This window comes from Tupaia chinensis, unplaced genomic scaffold, assembly GCF_000334495.1.
Source record: "Tupaia chinensis unplaced genomic scaffold, TupChi_1.0 Scaffold000252_1, whole genome shotgun sequence".
NCBI lineage: Eukaryota > Metazoa > Chordata > Mammalia > Scandentia > Tupaiidae > Tupaia > Tupaia belangeri.
Window position 1 is genome coordinate 4,538,781 of NW_006159732.1, and position 19,345 is coordinate 4,558,125.

Consider the following 19,345-nt stretch of genomic DNA (forward strand, 5'->3'; position numbering starts at 1 on the left):
TCTACGCATTCAGGAGGCAAGACCAGAGGGCAGGGTGGCTTTTAGGGTCATGGAAAGTTCCGCTACCCAACAATCTTCTGGCTAGGTCTTATGGATGATTAATAACCCTCATGTTTTTTCATCTTGATATTTCTTGGTCCACACCCATAATTTTCCTGCTTTGCATTCATTTTTTAAAGTCCATAGCATTATTGGGATTTTATGCTGACTTCATAACCTTCAGAGTAACTGATCATAGCAAAATATTTCCCTGCTTACAGGGAGTAGCTCTCCATTGACCTCAATTTTCATGAATACATTTTGAAAAGGAAAACATTTATTACCAATTGAAGTAAGCATCTCTGAAAGGTTTCCCCCACCAATGAAACATTCTTAAAAAATTATTATCATAGAACTCTCAAGAGGCTGATTCTGATGCAGCACTAACTCTAGATTATTTGGAGCTCTGGATTATTCTGAACTAACCTCCAATTTCAAGTTACCATGTTGTGCTAACTTCCTATTTTCCTTGTCTTTCCTTCTCCCTAGGCTGCAGATTTCTGGAAAAGAAAGTCTATGGTTTATCCTTATAATTGTAGTGGCTGTAATCTCTGTGCCTAGCTCAGCATCCGAAATAAAGAATGGAATAACTCTCTATTGAGATAAGGCAAATACAGGAGGAGAAAGCTTAGAGCAGGGAACATACTTGCATTTCTTTGTCAAGAACACATTGTATGTGTTTACGACCTAGGAAACATACTAATATCCCCAACTTAAAAATTCATTATTTCAAATGCTAACAATAAAAATGATGAGAGGTCAAGAATAAGGTCTTTGCATAAGAGGGACAGGCTAAGATAAGATAATTATCATTCCAAGGTCACAGGTAGAGAGCTCAAAACAGAGAGGAATAACCAGAATTCTCCTTCAATGGAAGAAGAACAATTAGAAATACTTTAAAAAAATAGATTTGCAAAACAAAGGAGAGAATTAATTCCCTGATTCACAAGGCTATGGAAAATATGAGTCAAGTATGGATTAAAGTGCATAAGGTTCTTTTACGTTTTTGCCAAAGATAACGTATTTAATATAAAGGAGGAAGTGGGGCACCGAATGTTTGACTCTTCTTCTCTGATGTAGTATATAAGTACTATGTAATTGTCAGTTACCAGTGTCCAGTGGTACATACCACATTGCTCATATTGACTGGGAAATTATCCTTTCTCCTCATTTATCAAGTGATTTATAGTTGGCATTTTGAAATAATAAGAGAGAGAATATATGATTTGTGAAACCACTGGGCTGCTAATTAAAAGGCATTCTACTGACCCAAAAAGGGCACTTAGATTGTTATGTCTTCCATGTAGCTGGAACTACTTTAAATATTCATAGCACTTTAATGAACATACTTGTTAAAAAATTAGACATTGTATTTATACTGTTTTAGTGTGCGTTGGCTTGCCACACTGATTTGCAGAAGCCAAAGCCTGTTTATCAATTAGTTAGGGGGTCCCATGTTTGCCAAAACTAGTAAATAAATCTAGAAAAGAAGTATAAGGAACTTCAAGAAGTTCATAGAAAACAGAATTAATGTATGAGTTTATTTTTATGCAAAAAATTTTTGAAATTCATGCGTAGCTTTATTCATAACATGCATTTTCCATGAGCTTTTTGAAGACTTCTCATATACTATTATCTGTACATGTAGAGACAGAACAGACACAATTTGCCTGCATATTGTCAAGTAGGTCTTAGTCAAACTAATATTGGAAATATTTAAAAATATTTTAATATCATGTTTTTAATACTTCATATGTGACACTTAAAAGTCAGAGTTAATTCGCCTGATCTGTCATTTATTTGTCACATATCTTTTTATATCTAACTTTATCAAAAGTACGGTCTAACAATGAATACCATTAATGAACTCACTGCAATGTAGCAAACACTGACCAGCTTAGGATGTGCAGGAATTTAAGTTCCCTTGTTGGAAACCAGGGAGCTAGTAACAATTTAATAAAAATTGAAAATTTATTTGAAGTCCTAGTATTATACCTCTTTGAGGTATCAAAATTTATTATTCCTGGCCCTGTCACCATAATAATAAATATTTAGTAAGAGCAGATTTTTTATTATTAATCTCTTTGCAGAGTTATATTAAGTGAGGGTGCCTTTTAAAGTGTCAAAGGATCTATTTCCCATATGATGCACAATGCAAGGCATCTTTGAAGCATAGCAAATTGATTAAGACATCATATTTCTGGGCAGTCAATTATAGATTAGGGAAGTACAGAAGAGGATAAAGTTGTTCCCTTTAGTTACGAAACTCCTATGGAGGCAGCTTTATGGGAATATGGCAAACCGGTATCTGGTGTCTGGGTAAATATTCTTTTGTTTATTTTCTTTTTATGAGACCCCCAACTGGGGCTGAAGCTAAGTTTCCAGAAAAGCAGCATTCGTCCTGCATACTGCCCCTTTATTCTTTCATTTTAATTGTGAAAGACTGGGTAGGGTGAGGGGGGGGTCTTTTCTGGTCTGGAGTCCTCTAGTCTTGTGAATCTGGTTTTTCACTGGAGTATTTCAAGGAGATTGAAAAATACCAATGCTCAGATCCTTCTCCTCAGAGATTTTTGATCCAATTGGTCAGGAGAGGAGCCCTGAGCATCTTATAATTGAAAGTTTCTAAGGTGTTTCTTTGGAAAATCATTGAGCTATACCAAGCGAAAAGCTGTAAAAATTACTTTACAATAGGGTAAGCCATGAGGAACTCTCAGAAGCTCCATCTCAATGTGGTCCTTCACAAAGCAATTTACAACATTTTGGAGCTGATCTATAAATAACTCAGGTCTTTCTCACTTCTATTTCGGGTTTTTCTTGGGACACCTGCTCCCCTGGAACTTGTTGACCTATATTTGTATTTTGCTTTCATAAGTGCATAGACTTATGAAAGCAACATTCTAAATCACATAAGAAAATGCTCTTTTCCTACTGCTTTTATTCGTGAGCCAGAAGGTTTTGCTTTCTTTCTTATGCCTGTTAAGGATTGTGAAAATCAGCCCCAAAACATTGCTCCAGAGGAATTCTAAAGATAGCATAAGTGAATAGTCAAGTAAATTATGTCACAACTTCTTGCCGAACTTTTGTACAGTCAATAGAATGATAATTATGAGTAAGCTTATGAAACAATGAAAATGAGCAGGATCAAAAATTATAATTATGAATATGCTTATGAAACAATGTAAATGAACAAGAGCAAAAAAGACCTTCATCCTATGGTGAAAACTGTTTTTCAGCTAAAGGCAGGACATACATTTTTTACAGAATTGGTGAGTGGGATGATGAGTGCTTTTTTTTTTTTTTTCATTTGGTTTCCTCAGCTTTCTGTGGTGGTGTTATGATTTTTGTTTTCTATTAATAAGAAGCCATTACTATTTGTTAATAAATTACTAAGTGCTAGAACTTTTGAAAATCTGCAGGATGGATACCAAGAACACATTCTTTTACACAGAAAACTGACAGACAAAGAGGTGACGTGATATGTCTAAAGTTATGCAGCAAGTAAATGGAGAAATTGGAATCATAGATTTGTCTGTTTCCTATTACCCTCCTCATCAATATTGAAAAATTTTAAGGAGAGATTGAATCAATAACTGCTTCCCAAAGGCCAGCCCCATAGCACAGTGATAATGTGCTGCTCAAAAGAAGTGAGATCACACATGAACACCAAGGTTTGAATCCCTGGATAGGCAGCCTGGAACAACACTGGGCCTGTGCACAAGTCCCCACAATAGGATGGGCTGGAGGACTGGAGGAAGGGGATCACAGCAGGACCAGACACTATGGAGGGGCCTCTTTCTCTCACTGCTGTGTGCACGCACATGCACACATGTTCTATCATGAATAAAAAGAAAGACACTAAAACCCACCCAAGAATATGCACTCCTATCTGACTCTATTCAGAAATAGGATCCCCCAATTTAAAAATATGTTTTTTATGCTAAGTGGGCCAGATTGTCAACAAATGCTTATAATTTGAACACCATCAGTAAGTTGGCAGGATATGGAGCGAAGAAAAAGATGGAGAGTGAGGAGGTGTTTCTATTTGTTAATGACCAACACATTTTTCTATCAGGAGGAAATGAGTAAGGCAACATCAATTTTGAAACAACTTTTTAAGGTAAGTTACTCTAAAATATAAAACTTGAATATTGTTTAGGAAGAGACACTGATAGTATGTGAGTGGTTAATAAAAGAATTCTAGTTTCACAGCCTGAAAAAAAAAAAATCTAGTTCCTTTAAAAAAAATCCCCAAAGTAAAATAATGGAAAATAGTAAAATGAAAATAAGAGTCAAGCTGCTAAGATCGGCTTTATGTGCTATTCCCTTAGGTATGCTCTGTCTATGAAAGGGGGTCATTAAACTAGTTCAGACCCTTATCTTCTCTCATTCTCCTGGGGAGCTCTTGCAGGTTGTGGGTGTTGTCTCCAGGGTCACTTACAAGTGTCCTATCACCTCTGTCCTCATGCCCCATTATCCAGTCTCTACCTAGCTTATCCAGACCTTGGCCCTGTAGAGATCACTACCTCCACTAAACCGTCCACTGAGACCAGTCCTAGGAAGGAAGAAATGACAAGCTAGGTTTGCCCACAAGGAATGGGTGCTATGTAAGAGCCACATATAGAACATTAGGATGGCATCCCATGTCTTCCATTCTCCAGGGAAAAGAATGGTAAATGCTGAATCAAACCGATCCAGGCAATCAGAATCAGCACTCAAAGGATATTTTCTTCTTAAATAAGTACACTTTTCATTTACTTAATTTCATCAGTCACTTACTGAGGGCCTTCATATATGAAAGACTGTTTTTAAATTATGTGGAGAAGGCTAGAAATGTGAACAAGATATGATACGTATCCACAAAAGCTTAATAATCTTGAAGGAAAATAAGGCAAGTTCGAAATAGCACACATGCTTACCAGTGCTACCAATGTTGACAGTAAGCTTCATTCATCTTTTTTTTGAGAGGTTTTTTGCTATAGGGCGTGTGGACTCACCAGAAAGACAGAAACAGACAGAGAGAGGAAGCGAGAAATCATCCCCTGGGGAGGGGGGGCCGGGAGATGGCCATGCTGCAATCCCTTCTCTTCCATTCTCCTCTTGGGATCTTGGGCACGCATGCACATGCGCCCAGCATGAGTTTAAGCCACTGGGTCTGGGACTCGAACTGTGGTCAACTATATGGGAGTCCAACGACATAGCCATTATGCCAACTGCTGGTCTCTTCCATCTTTGTCTTTAATGAAATATTCCACACATAGAAAGTAGCTTCTGCTGTCTAGGGGTTCAGGTTTTGTCTTACTAATATTTCTATCAGACATATTTTCACTAATAATTCACTCATCACGTATACTTATTAACCAAGTTTCTCATACATATGTAGTTTTCATCTTCTCAAAGTTAAAGTACAAAATAAAAGGCATTTAGGCTAAGTCAAATCATCATCTAGTTAGTCTCTTATTAAAGCAATGTATGTGGATCAGCAGGTGACGTGGTAGTTAAGGTGTTAGACTTCTACATAGCCAACCATGGTTTGAGTCCTAGACCTGGTGGCTTGAAAATAATGCTGGGCATGTGTGCGTGTGTGTGTGTGTGTGTGTGTGTGTGTGTGTGCCCAAAATTCCAGGGGAGAATGGAGAAAGGATTGCAGCATGACCATCCACCGGCAGATGATTTTTCACTTTCTTCTTCACTGTGTCTATCTCTCTTCGGTGAGTGCACATGCTCAAAACTTTAAAAAATAATAAAAAATAAAAATTAAAGCCTGGGACAAGCAGATGGCATAATGGCTACGTTGCCAGATTCCCACATAGTCGACCACGGTTCCAGACCTGGATCTGGTGGCTTAGATTCACGTGAGGCTCGTGTATGTGCGTGTCCAATATCCTGAGGGGATCATGGAGGAGAAGGGATTGCAGTGTGGCCATCACCCCTGGGTGATGATTTCTTACTTTCTGTCTCTCTGTCTGCCTCTCTCTTTCTGGCGAGTGCATGCACCCCATAGCAAAAACTTCTACAAAACAAAACAAAACAAAACAAAAACAAAAACAAAAACAAAACACCTTTAAGAAACCATTAAAAAATAATATGTAACTTTGGATTTCTAAGGTGAGGGTATACAAATGAAATCATATTAAAAGTAACTTAAATTTCACTTGCTTTTGTCTTTACTCACATTGCACAAGACTAACCCCTGCAAATGTTTAGCCATACATTTCTGGGGGTCCTTAAAATATCTTTTACTAATCTCCAACTAGATCTTTCATGGCCTTCCTCTGCAGTTCCCTGGCTACAAAAGAGTCAGAACTGGTGCTGGAAGCCCTGTGCGCTCTGAAATCTGTGCTCAAGTCTCCAAATGTGAGTCTGTGAATTCCCATGGTGCTAGAATTGCCAGATCAAATACAGAACACCCAGTCAAATCTGAATTTCAGATAGGCAAAAAATCCAATATTTATTACATACTTCTACTAAAAAAAAAAATCTACTTTTATTGTCTGAAATTTAAATGTAACTGATGTCTTGTATTTTTATTTGCTAACCCTGGCAACCCTGAAAAGCATTTATACCAAGTTACACTCTCTGCAGACTCTCCTGAACAGAAGCCACATGGTTACTGTGTACAGATGAACAAAGTGTCTCTCCCTCCTTCTACTCCTGGCCCTTTGTCTTCTGATCCTCAAACTATGTTGTTTGTGCCTCATGTATCTAGGACTACTATTGGAAAAAGCCATCAGTGTGTTTTGTGGTGATCTCTCTTTGGAACTTAGACAGAGCTGTAGGATATGAGATTGACTGAAATAGGACTGCTGTCCTATTTTTTCACAATCTCCCCTCCCCAGGGTTTACCCTAAAGACTCTCTACTTGTTGACTATTCTTGATGTCAAAGTAATTTATGAAAAAAAAAGTCTACTCATCCTCTTGGTTCATTAGGTACATATAGTTTTATGTGAATAGAGGCTTGCTACAAATCTGTAATACACATTAGAAAGAGATTAAGAGAATTTACCAACTACAAAGTGTGTGAAAATGCTTTAATTTCTAGAAATGCTAAGAGAAGCTTCATCAAAAATTGGCTTTTGTGGGGACCAGCAGTTAGTGTAATGGCTATGTCTCTGGACTCGCATGTAGTCGATCGCGATCCGAATCCCAGACCCAGTGGCTTAAACTCACTCCAGGTGTGTGTGCGTGCATGCCCAAGATCCCAAGAGGAGAATGGAGGAGAAGAGACTGCAGTGTGGCATCCTCCCTGGGGTGTGATTTCTTGCTTTCTCTCTCTCTGTCTCTCTCTGTCTGGCGAGCGCACATGCCCTATAGCAAAAACCTCTCAAAAAAGAAAAAAAAAAGAAAACAACTGGCTTTTGTTTGCATGTGTGAAAAAAATTCTAAGCAAAAGGAACAGTATTTAAATTTCAGGATATGTTTGCTTGGTTAGTTATAGCATAAGATGTAATGTCACTTGAAACTATCTGTGAAGTTGAGAGTTTAGCCAAGAAGAATTCTTGGTGGCTATGGTCAGGAGTTTTTAATTTCTTCTCCAGACAATGGGAAGCTCTTACATGAACTGGCTATGGAAAAATATATAATCAAGAGATGCATATGATTATTTTACACAGACTAGGTTGTAAGTGTGAGAAATTAGAGTGAAAAAGATTAGGATACCTCATAAATAAAATAAGCAAGAGGTGGTGAATTTCCAAGGTAGAGGGAGTGGGAATGAAAAGGAAAAGAATTTTCAAAAGGATACTTCAGTCCTCAGCCACAGCAATTGCTCACTGGAATCATCCGAGGAGCTTTTAAAAGTCACAATGCATAGGCTTCTCCCAGATTAATTAAATCAAAATCTCTGGAGATGTGACCCATGTGTCAGTATTTTTAAAGCTCTGCTAATGACTCCCACACTTAGCCAAGAGTGAACACTGTTGAACAGTGGTTCTCACACTTCAGCAGGCATTAGTCACCTGTAGGGCTTGTTGGACTCTCTTTGAGTTTCAGCAGACTGAGAACTTGCATTTCTAAACAGTTTCCAGGATATCTTCATGCTGCTTGTCAAGGAGCACACTTTGAGATCATTTGTAGAATGATCACGATCTGCTAATTGATTAGGTATTGGTGTTTACTGTTTACATTTTGTCTGGGTGGTGATAGAGAAGGAAGAGTTAATCATACATGACTGGGATTCTGAGCCTAAGTGCATGACAGAATGGAGATGCTACCTCTCTCGACATGGAAGAAAACAGCAGACATTTGGCTTGCATGAGAATATTGAGAAAAGAGTCAATGTCAAAGACTGTCTTATGGAAACAGCTATACCTATGGGAATAGAAATGGAAGAGAGTCAGTATTGGTAGAGAACCACTGGAGAAACATAAGGAACACCTTAACCTCACAAAGGCAGAGGGGAGTAAATAGCAAGGCTGGATCAATAGAGCATATCATAAAAATACAATCTCCAAGTTACTTCCAGACTTAGTACTTCCAAACCCAGAACACATTAAGACCAAGATACACCATCTTTCTTATCTACTATTTACTGTCCTCAGCAAAGAGAAGTAGCACTCAGAATGATGAGGCCAGAGGCAGCGTTAGCTTTTCAGTGCAAACGGCAGAGGAGTCTATGTCCATCATCCCTGAATTACTAAGGAAATAAGAGAGGATGACCATAAGGTAGAACAATATCTAGATTTGGGGGTTGAAATAAAAAAGAATTTCTCACCTAATAATTAGTTCATAAGAAGTACACTTCACCAATTCCACAGGTGTTCCGGATAAGGTGTCATGTGAATGATCAAGGAGTTACTCCATTAACATTTGCTAAGAATTTGCAATGAACCAGATGTTCTTCTAAGTGCCTTATAGCCTTTCTACTTACAAGATGGTTCATGGACCAACACCATCAGCAACAGTTGGAGCTTGATAAAAGTGTACAGTCTTACCCTACTCCAGATCTATGACAGTAGATCACCAGGAGACAATTAAGAGTTTGAGAAGCATTGCTTTAGGTATTAGGAACTGATGTAACCACTCAGTAGGATAAGCAGGGGTTGGGGTATTATAAGGGAATTGAATTACAAAAGGATTAAAAATTACACTGAGAACTATAGAGTTAATGTGGGGTGGAGCTAAAATGCAGTCTCAGACAATCTGAATCCTTATAAGCCCTGATCTAAAGTGTGTCACATACACTGACTCTCAAGAAATTCTTGACATGGGACAAGCAGTTAGCGTAATGACTATGTTGCTGGACTCCCATGTAGTCGACCGCAGATCGAGTCCCGGACCTGGTGGCTTAAACTCACACCAGGCGCATGTGTATGCGTGCCCAAGATCCCAAGAGAAAAATGGAGAAGAAGGGATTATGGCGCGGCCATTCTCCTAGGGGGTGATTTCTCACTTTCTGTCTCTCTGTCTCTCTCTGTCTTTCTGGCAAGTGCACGTGCCCTATAGCAAAAACTTCTCCAAAAAAAGAAAAAAAAAAGAAATTCTTGACATGACCCTTGGCATCCTCATCAGTGTCACTCTTGAACCTCCATCCATAGTGGCTTTCTATTAATGCTTCTATAGTGCCATGTGCTCCCCATCATCTCTCTCTCTCTCTTTTTAAAGAGCTATTTTTGCCATAGGGCACTTGTGCTTGTTGGAGACAAAGAGAAAAAGCAAGAAATCATCCTCCAGTGGGGATGACTAAACTACAATCCCTTCTCCTCCATTCTCCTCTCAGGATTTTGGGTACACATACATATGTACCTGGTGTGAGTCTTGTGCTCCTGGGTCTGGGACTCAAACTGAAGTCAACTATGTGGGAGTCCAGCCATTTGCTGGTCCCAGTCATCTCTTTTTTTCTACATCTAACCCAACTTTGCATGTTAATTGCCTCTTACCCTTTAGATCTCAGCTACAATGAGCATCAGAACTGAACATTCCCTTCTTCCATGTCATTAAGGGGCTTGCAAGGTGAGAGGACAGACTTGAACATTCAAAAAGAAGAGGAAATGTGGAGCTCACTTTGAAACATCCAGTCCAAACTCCATCTACACCATAGACATCTGGATCTTCTTTCAGAACCTTCCAGAGCCATATGAATCTTCTAGACATATTTATGGCTTTCTAGATCCCAGAGCCTACATTCTTGCCTTTGAGACAGCAGAGGAAAGTTAGATACCAAGCAAGGCCTCTGCATGTTGGGAGGTAGCTCCAGAACAGAAACACTGACTGTTCCAACACAAATCCTGTAACTAAACACAGTCCATTCATAGCTGAGCGCTGCTCATCAGGCACCTTTCAGAGGCCCTAAATTCGCCTGAATGATAGAGAATGAGTCTTGATTTCAGTGAACGATTCTGCCATAATAATCCTGTCTGAAAAAAGCATGGAATACAATGCCATTTTAAAGGAGCACTCCACTGTAATTTTGTGTTTCTTTTTTTCCCCAGTATACTTGCTCTTATGTATGGTTGCTATACCTTGTGTTTTCAAATACTATGAACATAATTGGAATAACTAGGGCTTAATGTTGCTACTATTGTGAAATAACTATGGAGGGACTTAAGAAAAATGCTGCTGATGTTTTTTGTTTTTGCCTTTTTTTTTTCCTTAAAGAGATAGCTGGATTTAATTTCAACATTTTTAGAAAATATTGAACGGCAGCAATCAGCTTGACACTTAACCAGTGATAGGCCCAACTGTAGATGATAGGGATGAAGGTTTTCCAATGTGGAACAGCGCTCGATAATTCTCTAGCTATTTCTTTGATGTTTCCATCACACAGCAAATGAGGCTCAACTACCCTGTTTTCTTACAGTGTTCTTGGTCTGAAATCACATGTTACCTCAAGCTCAAGTCGTGATCCAGGTGTCCTGAAGGCCACTTTGAGTCTTAGGTATAGGAACTTTCTGGGGGGCATGTAAAAAGGCAGATTCTGGATGGGAGGACTGTGGGGAGACCTGGGGCATTTTCATCTCTAACAAGTTCCCAGGTGATGCTGTTGCTGCCTGTCCACACACAATACTTTGAGGAGTGAGGTCTGAGAAAATGAAATAAGATCAGTTTTGTGGCTTATGATGCAATTTGGCACACTTTGGAGGTAAGTCGCTGCATTTTAAATGTTTCTGTGTGCCAGAGCTGTTATGAATGCAATTCTGTCCAGCAGCACACTGGCAGAAGCAATCCAGAGAAATGAGTCACTTCTGTGATTCCACCCTGGGGAGAGGGTCTGGATGATCTGTTTCACTTAGGGAAGAAACAGACTTGCTGTCCAGTCTAGAGCTGTCTTAGGCCAATCTCAAAACTTGGAATTTTTAGATTTTTTTTTTTTAAAGACGTTTACAGTGAATGTATGCAGAAGGGTCTGAGCATATGTGGAAAAGGTCCAACCACATGTAAATCAACTCTAAAAATAAGCTAAAAGCAATGTGATCCAATCATGGTATAATATCAAATGGGTTAAAATGCAAAATAGTATTCAAACATAATACATTTTCAAAAGCACAATATAAACATCACTTCAGTGTGATAATTTTATAAAGTGGGGGGGGAAAGCGAAGAACAACCCCCCCCAGAATTATTGCTTAAAGTGGCAGGAGAGGCTAAGGAGTATATTTTAGGGAGGAAGAGGGTCATCTTAGTCCTTCCATACTCATTCATCATGTTGTATGGATCTCCTTGATATTTACTCCCACCCTGAGCTCTTGGTGATCCTGAACTATTGAGGAAACCGTCAGATCTGTGAGTGTAAGGAAATAGGAAGAAGAACAGAGAGAACTATATCTGCTTTTCTGTTTCTTTTGTTGTTGGTTTTAAACCTCCCTGAACCCTTGAATCCCCAAAATAGAAAGAGGCATAAATACTGATCAAAATTATTTTAATTTGGTGTAAAGTAGACCTTTACTGAAGACAAGAAATAGGTGTGAGGCCCCAGTACTAAAACAATTTTAGCTTACATTGTGTGCTCAGAAAATTTTAAAGAGCAAACTTATCCTGATGTGGTGGTCATGAAATATATGCTCACTAATTTGGTTAGGAGACTATGTTTAATGTCATTTAGCAGAATTCCTTAAGTCCAATGAAACACACTGACTCAATCCAAAGAAAAAGTATTCTAGAATATACTCCAAATCCACTGTAGTGATGCTTATCTACTACCTGGGGGAATGTTACATAAGAACTGTAGGATATCTTTGACTGACAAGGACCCCTGCACTTCCCTGGCCTGGCTCCAACATTTCCCAGATGAAGGAGCTGATGCCCCAACTGAGAATAAGACTTGTTTAATATCACACAACTGGTCTTTAAAAAATTAGGGTTGAAACCCAGGTCTCCTGAATATTTCCCAATTTAGAGCATGCTGTAATATCCCATGCTATATCATCAGTTCTTTTTTCTTGATGCTAATTTAAGTAAAATAAATAAATAAATAAATAAATACCAAAGCTTCTTTGGCACAAAAACCGTTGGCTTAAAAGCTTGGGCCACATTATAGGTTTCTCCCTTTTAGCAGATCCTGGAGCCAACCTTATCCTAGTTTGGTCTGAGTCCATGGTAAATAACGTAATAGGTGAAATGTATGGGCCAATGAGGAATTTTCTAAACTTCCGGTGGCAAGTTCCACAGTAGGCAGATGGTAGGAGTTTTCACACACTGGAAGTTTCATCCCAGGTCATCTTATGCATCAGTGACTGAGTGTACGAGGGGCATGATGTCAAAGGTCAATCGTGATGGTTCAACATGATCTGTAATGGCTTAGGAATTATGATGCTCCTTTTCTCTTAGTACAAAGGGCAATTTTTACAGAGTATGGTGCAGGATATGATGGGATCTGATATACTAATAGGATTGTTGTTCAGTACATGAACTTTGGTACCAAACGGACCTGGATTTAAATCCCAGATCCAACACATACTAGCTTGGGAACTTCAAGGAAGTCACTTAATCACCTGGTTTTCAGTTTCCTTGCTTATAAAAATGGGAATAAAACTATTCTTCCTGATTTATAAATTTGTAAAAATTAAATGACATGATGTATATAAAACATCTAGCAATATGTAGGCACAAACACAATATTCTATAAAGTAAGGATGCTTTCTCTTAGTAAGAGGTAGAATGAGAAAGTTAAGTATATTGTGTTGTCAGACAAGTCATGATGCATTTTTGCATAGGAAAACAAAAAAATACATCATGACTTTTCCAACAACCCAATAAATATGAGAGAGATGTCTTTTTCATGAGGTTTTAGAACGAATTAGAGGAAGAAGACTGTAGAATATTTTGTCTTGGAAATCTCTGAGAAACTGCTGGTCCTCACTTTTCATGTTGGGTTAAGTTGCCCTTGCATTAAGATTGGAACTAAATAATTAATGGCGACATCTTCCAGATCTGGAGGATGCACCAAAATGTACCTAAAGAAATATGGTCTTCTGTTAAAAAGAAAGAAATCTACCTTTGTTCCTATCCTTCAGTGTGGCACACTGGAGTACATCCTGACTTCACTTAAACATCTGATCAGAGGTGTGGTTATTCGCGGATTTAACAGGAAGGATTGGCTGCACAAATTAGACTTCCTTCTCTCATTCATTCTAAAACCTCATAAGAAAAACATATGGGTTGGTGGAAAGGTCATGATGTATTTTTCTGTTTTTCTATGTAAAATGCATCATGATTTTTCTGACAGTATATTTATGTTTAACTTTCTAATTCTATCTCCTAATAAGAGAAAACATCCTTATTTTATTGAATATTCTGTTTATGCCTACATACTGCTAGGTGCTGAGTATACTTCATGTCATTTAATTTTTTACAAATTTATAAGTCAGGAATCAAAATCAAATCTGCTTATTTCCCATCTTACCATTTGTCCAGATGCTGGGATCTAAACTTGCAACCAAGCCATCTCCAAGAATCACATTTTTTGCTTTATCTTTACCTATGTATTTCACTGTAGCCAAAATAAAAGACTGGAGACATATGAGAATGGTTGTTTTCATGCAACTAGCCAGGTGGAAAAGTGAGGTCATGATGGTCTTCTAAAAAGCAAGGAAATATTACCTGAAACCATGCGAGTTCCTTTAATAATAATATTGGCTCGTCGGGAAAGTCATGATGCATTTCTGCATAGAAGAACATAGAAAAACGCACCATGACTTTGCGGGTGACCTAATACAAACATTTCCTGGAGTCCAGAGCAGGCCTTGCTTAAGGAGATTGAGTACCTATCTCACTTTAATCAAGTGAGATCAACAGTTTCAACAATGTGGCGAGCATTTTACTGAAAAATTCTGTCTGGCTACATTGCAATACTTTATACCATGTGTATGATATATGTATTTTAACAGTGCAAAAAAAAATTTAAAATTTTGGGGGTCAAAAGTACTTTGCAGAAATTTGGAACATATAAAAACATACCTTCAAAGTAAAAGCATGCCACAGAGGTTTGGGAAAATGAGATTTGTTTTTTGATATTGCAAATTATTGAATTAAAAAAATCAAAGTTTCTTATGACTATTATCTATGTAGAACTGAGTAAGTTAGGGTGAGGTCGGTAAATAGCATTAAAGGAATATTAGACATAACCCTTGTAGACACTTGTCAAGGATTTAACATAAAGATTATAAGCAAGGACACAATCAAACAGTTTGTATTAGACAGGTATAAAGATTTCAGATTTTGGCATCTTTTCTACACACAGCTTTTGAAAATCTAGACATGTTTCTTCTGTACTATTCTAAGCCGACTACTGTTTTTCTTTTCTTTTCTTTTCTTTTTTTTTTCACAGCAGCTTTATCTAAGCTTCTCTTTGGAATTCTATATAAGACAACATTCTGTGTCCCGGCTTGTCTTGATCACCTTGCCAGGCTAATCATGTTTATCAGAAGTTCTAAACCTTTCTGTGCTCAGGACTGCTTGGGTGTCTTAAAAATACTTGGAAGATGACCTTCTGATGGTTATAACTAAAGTCTCTGCCCGCTTCTGTCAATCAGTATTTACACACCTTCAGACAATCTCCAACACTGACCCACTGCTTTTTTCTTACCAAATGATTGCCAATTCTTCCTTATATTATCCAGTCACCAATATTTATTCTACATTTGTCCTTAAGTCCAGATTTGCTGCCTGCCAGTAGCCTTTTTCAGCACTAATATTTCCCATATTGAACAAAGTTGGAAGAAATGCTGGCCCAAGTATCACAGAAAAGAGTGAAGTGAATCAGAAACCTAAAATTGTACATAGAAAAATTTCCCTCAAATCCTGTACACCAGTTCTCAAAATTTAATGAGCACTAACATCATAGAGACACACTTTGAGAAACGCTGCTTCACATAAATTAAAATTATTTGCAAATACACATAATCAAAACCAAAGGCCATTTTGCCTTGCTCTGTACCAGGGAGCCCATAGAGACTGCTTGTCAGGATTTCTGGCCTTTCTGGTTTTCATGAAATTATGTTTTATACTACATCAGCATGAATGAGAGTACATCTAGACATATGAGAGGGCCTGTTGATCTCAGAAGATCTCAAAGGCCTCATTTGCCTACACAAAGCTTAAGGGCCCCCACTGACACCAGGCAGAGTCAAGCCAACACATTTGAGGAAACACTGAAACTAGAATACTGCAGAGAAAGGACTTCAGCTGATGTGTAATATTTCCTTTTCACAGTTAACAAAATAATTCTCCTATGACTACACTGCCCTTTATAATCAATTACTTCATTCTTTTATGATTACCCACTGATTACAACCAAGACATATATCAACAAACCAATCAGTTTAAATGTGGAAGAACAGGCCTAGCATGGTGTTGGCTCATTTGTGGACTTAGAGATGGCAGAATTCCTGCTCCAGATAACACTGAGTGAGGACCCTGACACCTGCCACTCTTAAGCTCCATGGAAGTAAGAACTTTGCTTTATTGCCCAAAACTTTGTCACATGAGCTTAGCAGAGCACCTAGCAAATGGCAGGAGCAAACCAATAATTATTAAATGAGTGAACTGAATACTTGGGGAGTTTGTGCTGCAAATGTCATAATGATACTGTCAGATAAACAAAATGTCCACAAGGGCCAACTGGACAAAGATCTTACACCTGGAGAGTACTGTTGAATAAAGAAAATAAGGCCCTAAACTAATTATGAATACCAATGAAAACTGCAAACTTGACTAAATAGGGAAAACAAACTGAAGTGTAAATATGATAGAGTTTCAGATCTTTACTCCAGGTGTTCAGCATAGAAAAGAGCTCAGTTAAAAGATCGAGGTTAGAAAGATTACTCTCCACCATATCCTTTTCTTTAGCAAGCAATATTGATGGCAAAGGATTTGGGAAGCAGAAAGCATGCTGCCCAAGCACACATATCCATCATGCTTCCATCAATAGGTGTGAAGCAGGCAAGCCCTTACCTAGATTTCAAGTTGATGAATCATCTGTCTAGTTTCACTAAATCTCTAGGGGCTGCTCAGGTTTGTAAAGCTGAAACCCTTGTCTGCCTCTGAATTCATTTTAACAAGGACAATGAGTTAACAGGAAGCAGCTTAGGAGGCTTCCTGAGGAAACCCTACTTCCTAAGTGCATGAAGTCTTCCTCCAATTCTGGAAAAAGAGATTTTTCTCTAAAATATCATGAGCAATGTTGTATTGTGCATAGATGCTAACTCTACCAAGTAAATATTAGTGATGTCCTAGATAAGGCCATCCGTTGATTGAAACGGGGGTCCCTCTTATTCCATTATTTCCACAGAAGCACAAGGACATTCTCATACACATTAGAAGAATGAATTTTTTTTGGGGGGAACACCTGTCTTGGAAGTCTCAGCTGTGCAGCTTCTGAGCATGCACAGGGTCGAGCATATAAATGGTGCAGTGACTCTTTTGGAAGTCACATTTGTCCCTGAAACTTCAGTCACCTGGAGACTGCATGCCTCATTGCCCGCAGCGGCTCCCTCCTGACAGTGTAGAATGAGTTTAGAAATTTCATTTGAGCAATGAAATTTGAATTAAGTGAGAGTCTACACAGCACGATACGTTTAAAGCTGAAACAATCATTCTCTGTGGCTAGTGCTGACTGTAGAATTTTTTCTTTCTTTCCTTTGTTATTGGGTCATTATACTAATCTTGCTTTGGTCTGTTTGTTTCAATGGGATAGGAAGATAACTAGTATCAGTTGGGTGACATCCCTAGTTTTGCACACGAAAAATTCTGCTTCTTGGGTTATACCAACACACACACACACACACACACACACACACACACTCCCTGGAATCCCTACTACATTCATAACTCGCCGCTCTCAGATACACACTCACAGGGCACCAAAACACAAACTCCCTGCATGTCAAAACCAAGCCAGGCTGAAAATGTGAATAGGTGGATATGGCACCAGGTGGATGTGTAATCAGTAATAAGAAATACATTGAGCCCCATAATGAAAAGAAATCCCCCAAATTGTTCAGGATTCCCCCTCCCCCTTCCATTCACTGATTTATTAACCCTGAACAAAGATGTAATTGCAGGGTCTCAGAAACAACTTTTTTTTTTTCTTTTTTTTTCTTTTGGTTTTGGATTTTGTTTTTGGTATTTGTTTTGTTTGACTTTGAATTTCTTAGTCTCTAGTCGTACCATTCATTGCCTCTTTTCTTCACTCAGTTGCCCATCATTTCCCCCCAGAAATGAAAGAAGCATCAGCTTCTGAGACTTAAAGATGAGACCTCTGCATTTTCTTTGCTTGTTTAGGGCAAGAAATGAAGTGCTGCCTCTTTAATTGGCAGAAGCATGCAGGAGGAGCATACCTTTAATTTAGTGTTGGGATACCTCACTTGCACCCTGGCTGTTGTCTTATTGGAGACGGCAGCCTGCCTGAGATCCTCTAGCACTGAAATAATATCATCCAGCACGCATTTCTTATCCTGATTTCTCAACACACACAGATGGGAAAAAGTATAATTATAGCCCTTGTGGTTCACCTTCATTTCCAGCACGGCTCGGTGGGTCTGCAGGATCCCCTCAGCCTGGAGCAAAATATTGTCCCCGGGTGGGGAGAGGAGGATCACCCTGCCATACCTCCCAGGGGTGTGTAAGTCCGAATAGAGCTGGCTTTTGGACTGGTCCAGGGGGAAAAGGCTGCTGGCCAGGCTGCGCTCGATCTTGGCCAGGCTGTGGCTGGGAGCGACCAGGCGCTCCAGGTCGCCCTCGGGCTGGAAGCGGTTGAGCGCGCTGAGGCCGAAGGTGATGGTCAGGACTGCGGGCACGGTGAGGAAAAAGACCGGGTGCCGGCTCACGCACAAGCCCAGCCTGTGGCAGAACGACTGGAGCCCTCTGCGAAGCACCTGCCGCAGCATCCTCCACCAGATCCAGCTCGCAGGCGCTCCCGGCCGTCTTAAAAAGCACATGTGACATGTGTAAGCGCCGGGCTACCCCGCTCTCCCGCATCCCCCCCCCTCGGGGGCGGCCGGCGCTGCGGGGGCGCCGCGGGGCCCACCCCCTCCCCGGCCTCCCCGCGCCCTCGCCGCCTCCCGGGCTCCCTCTCACCGCATGAGCAGCGTTCCCGCGGTCTAGCCCTTCATTTCGGTGCTGCAGTCCCCCGGCCTCTCTCGCTGGAGGTGGTTCCGTGCGGAGCGTCCCACAGATGTGGATTTCCTCTCGGTCCTGGTGGGGTTCGGTGCCTAACTAGAACCATGTGCCTCGGCGTTGTAAGAAGCAGACATGTGCCCCACAAGGCGAGGGGAGGGGGTGGGGAGGTGGAGGGAGAAGAGAAGGGCGGGAGCAGGTTGGGGCGGGAGGGGGGGCAGGAAGCTTTTCTTTTTTTTAAGATGCTGACAGTTATTTTTAGAGTTTTGTTTTCCCTCTTCTCTCCTCGCTGGAATGAATGGAAGAGAAAATGGGTGAAGGTGCCGCTGGCCCATTGGAGCAGGGGCAATTAGAGCTTCTGAAGCAGGGGTGTGGAGGCCGGCAGCTCGAGGGCTCCAGGAGGGCAGCCTTCTTGCCACTCCGAATTCCCTGTGCCCTCGAATTCTGCTTTTCAGCTGGAGAATAGGAGCAGAGAGGATGATGCTGCATTTTTAACATACCAGAAAGCATGCAAGGGATTTCCTTGCAACACCTTCCAGGCTGTCATTCCACAGACCAGTCCGCTGCAGCTGAGGGTTGCCAGACTCCATTTATCCGTGCTTGGGGTTCTCTGGATCCCTTCCTTGCTCTGGTGGTTGGAGAGGAGGCATTTGCCAGTAGCTGTCGCCTGTGGCTTGAGGTGTGTGTGTATCTGTGTGTGTGTGTGTGTGTGTGTGTGTGTGTGTGTGTGTGTGGGAAAAGACCCAGCGACTATTT

At 40.1% G+C, this 19,345-nt stretch overlaps 1 protein-coding gene across 2 annotated transcripts in view; it reads right to left on the reverse strand.

Annotated features, from left to right (window-relative positions):
• PTCHD4 (patched domain containing 4) overlaps nucleotides 1–18,411 on the reverse strand; it is a 247,722-nt gene extending 229,311 nt beyond the window's left edge. The window contains exon 1 of one of the 2 annotated variants that reach the window (XM_006149095.1): nucleotides 17,986–18,411. In XM_006149095.1, coding sequence (XP_006149157.1) covers nucleotides 17,986–18,411 — 426 coding nt within the window. Of the gene's footprint in view, nucleotides 1–17,811 lie in introns of both variants that reach the window. The other variant, XM_006149094.1, reaches the window with a different exon arrangement.
• Nucleotides 18,412–19,345: the final 934 nt, after the last annotated feature.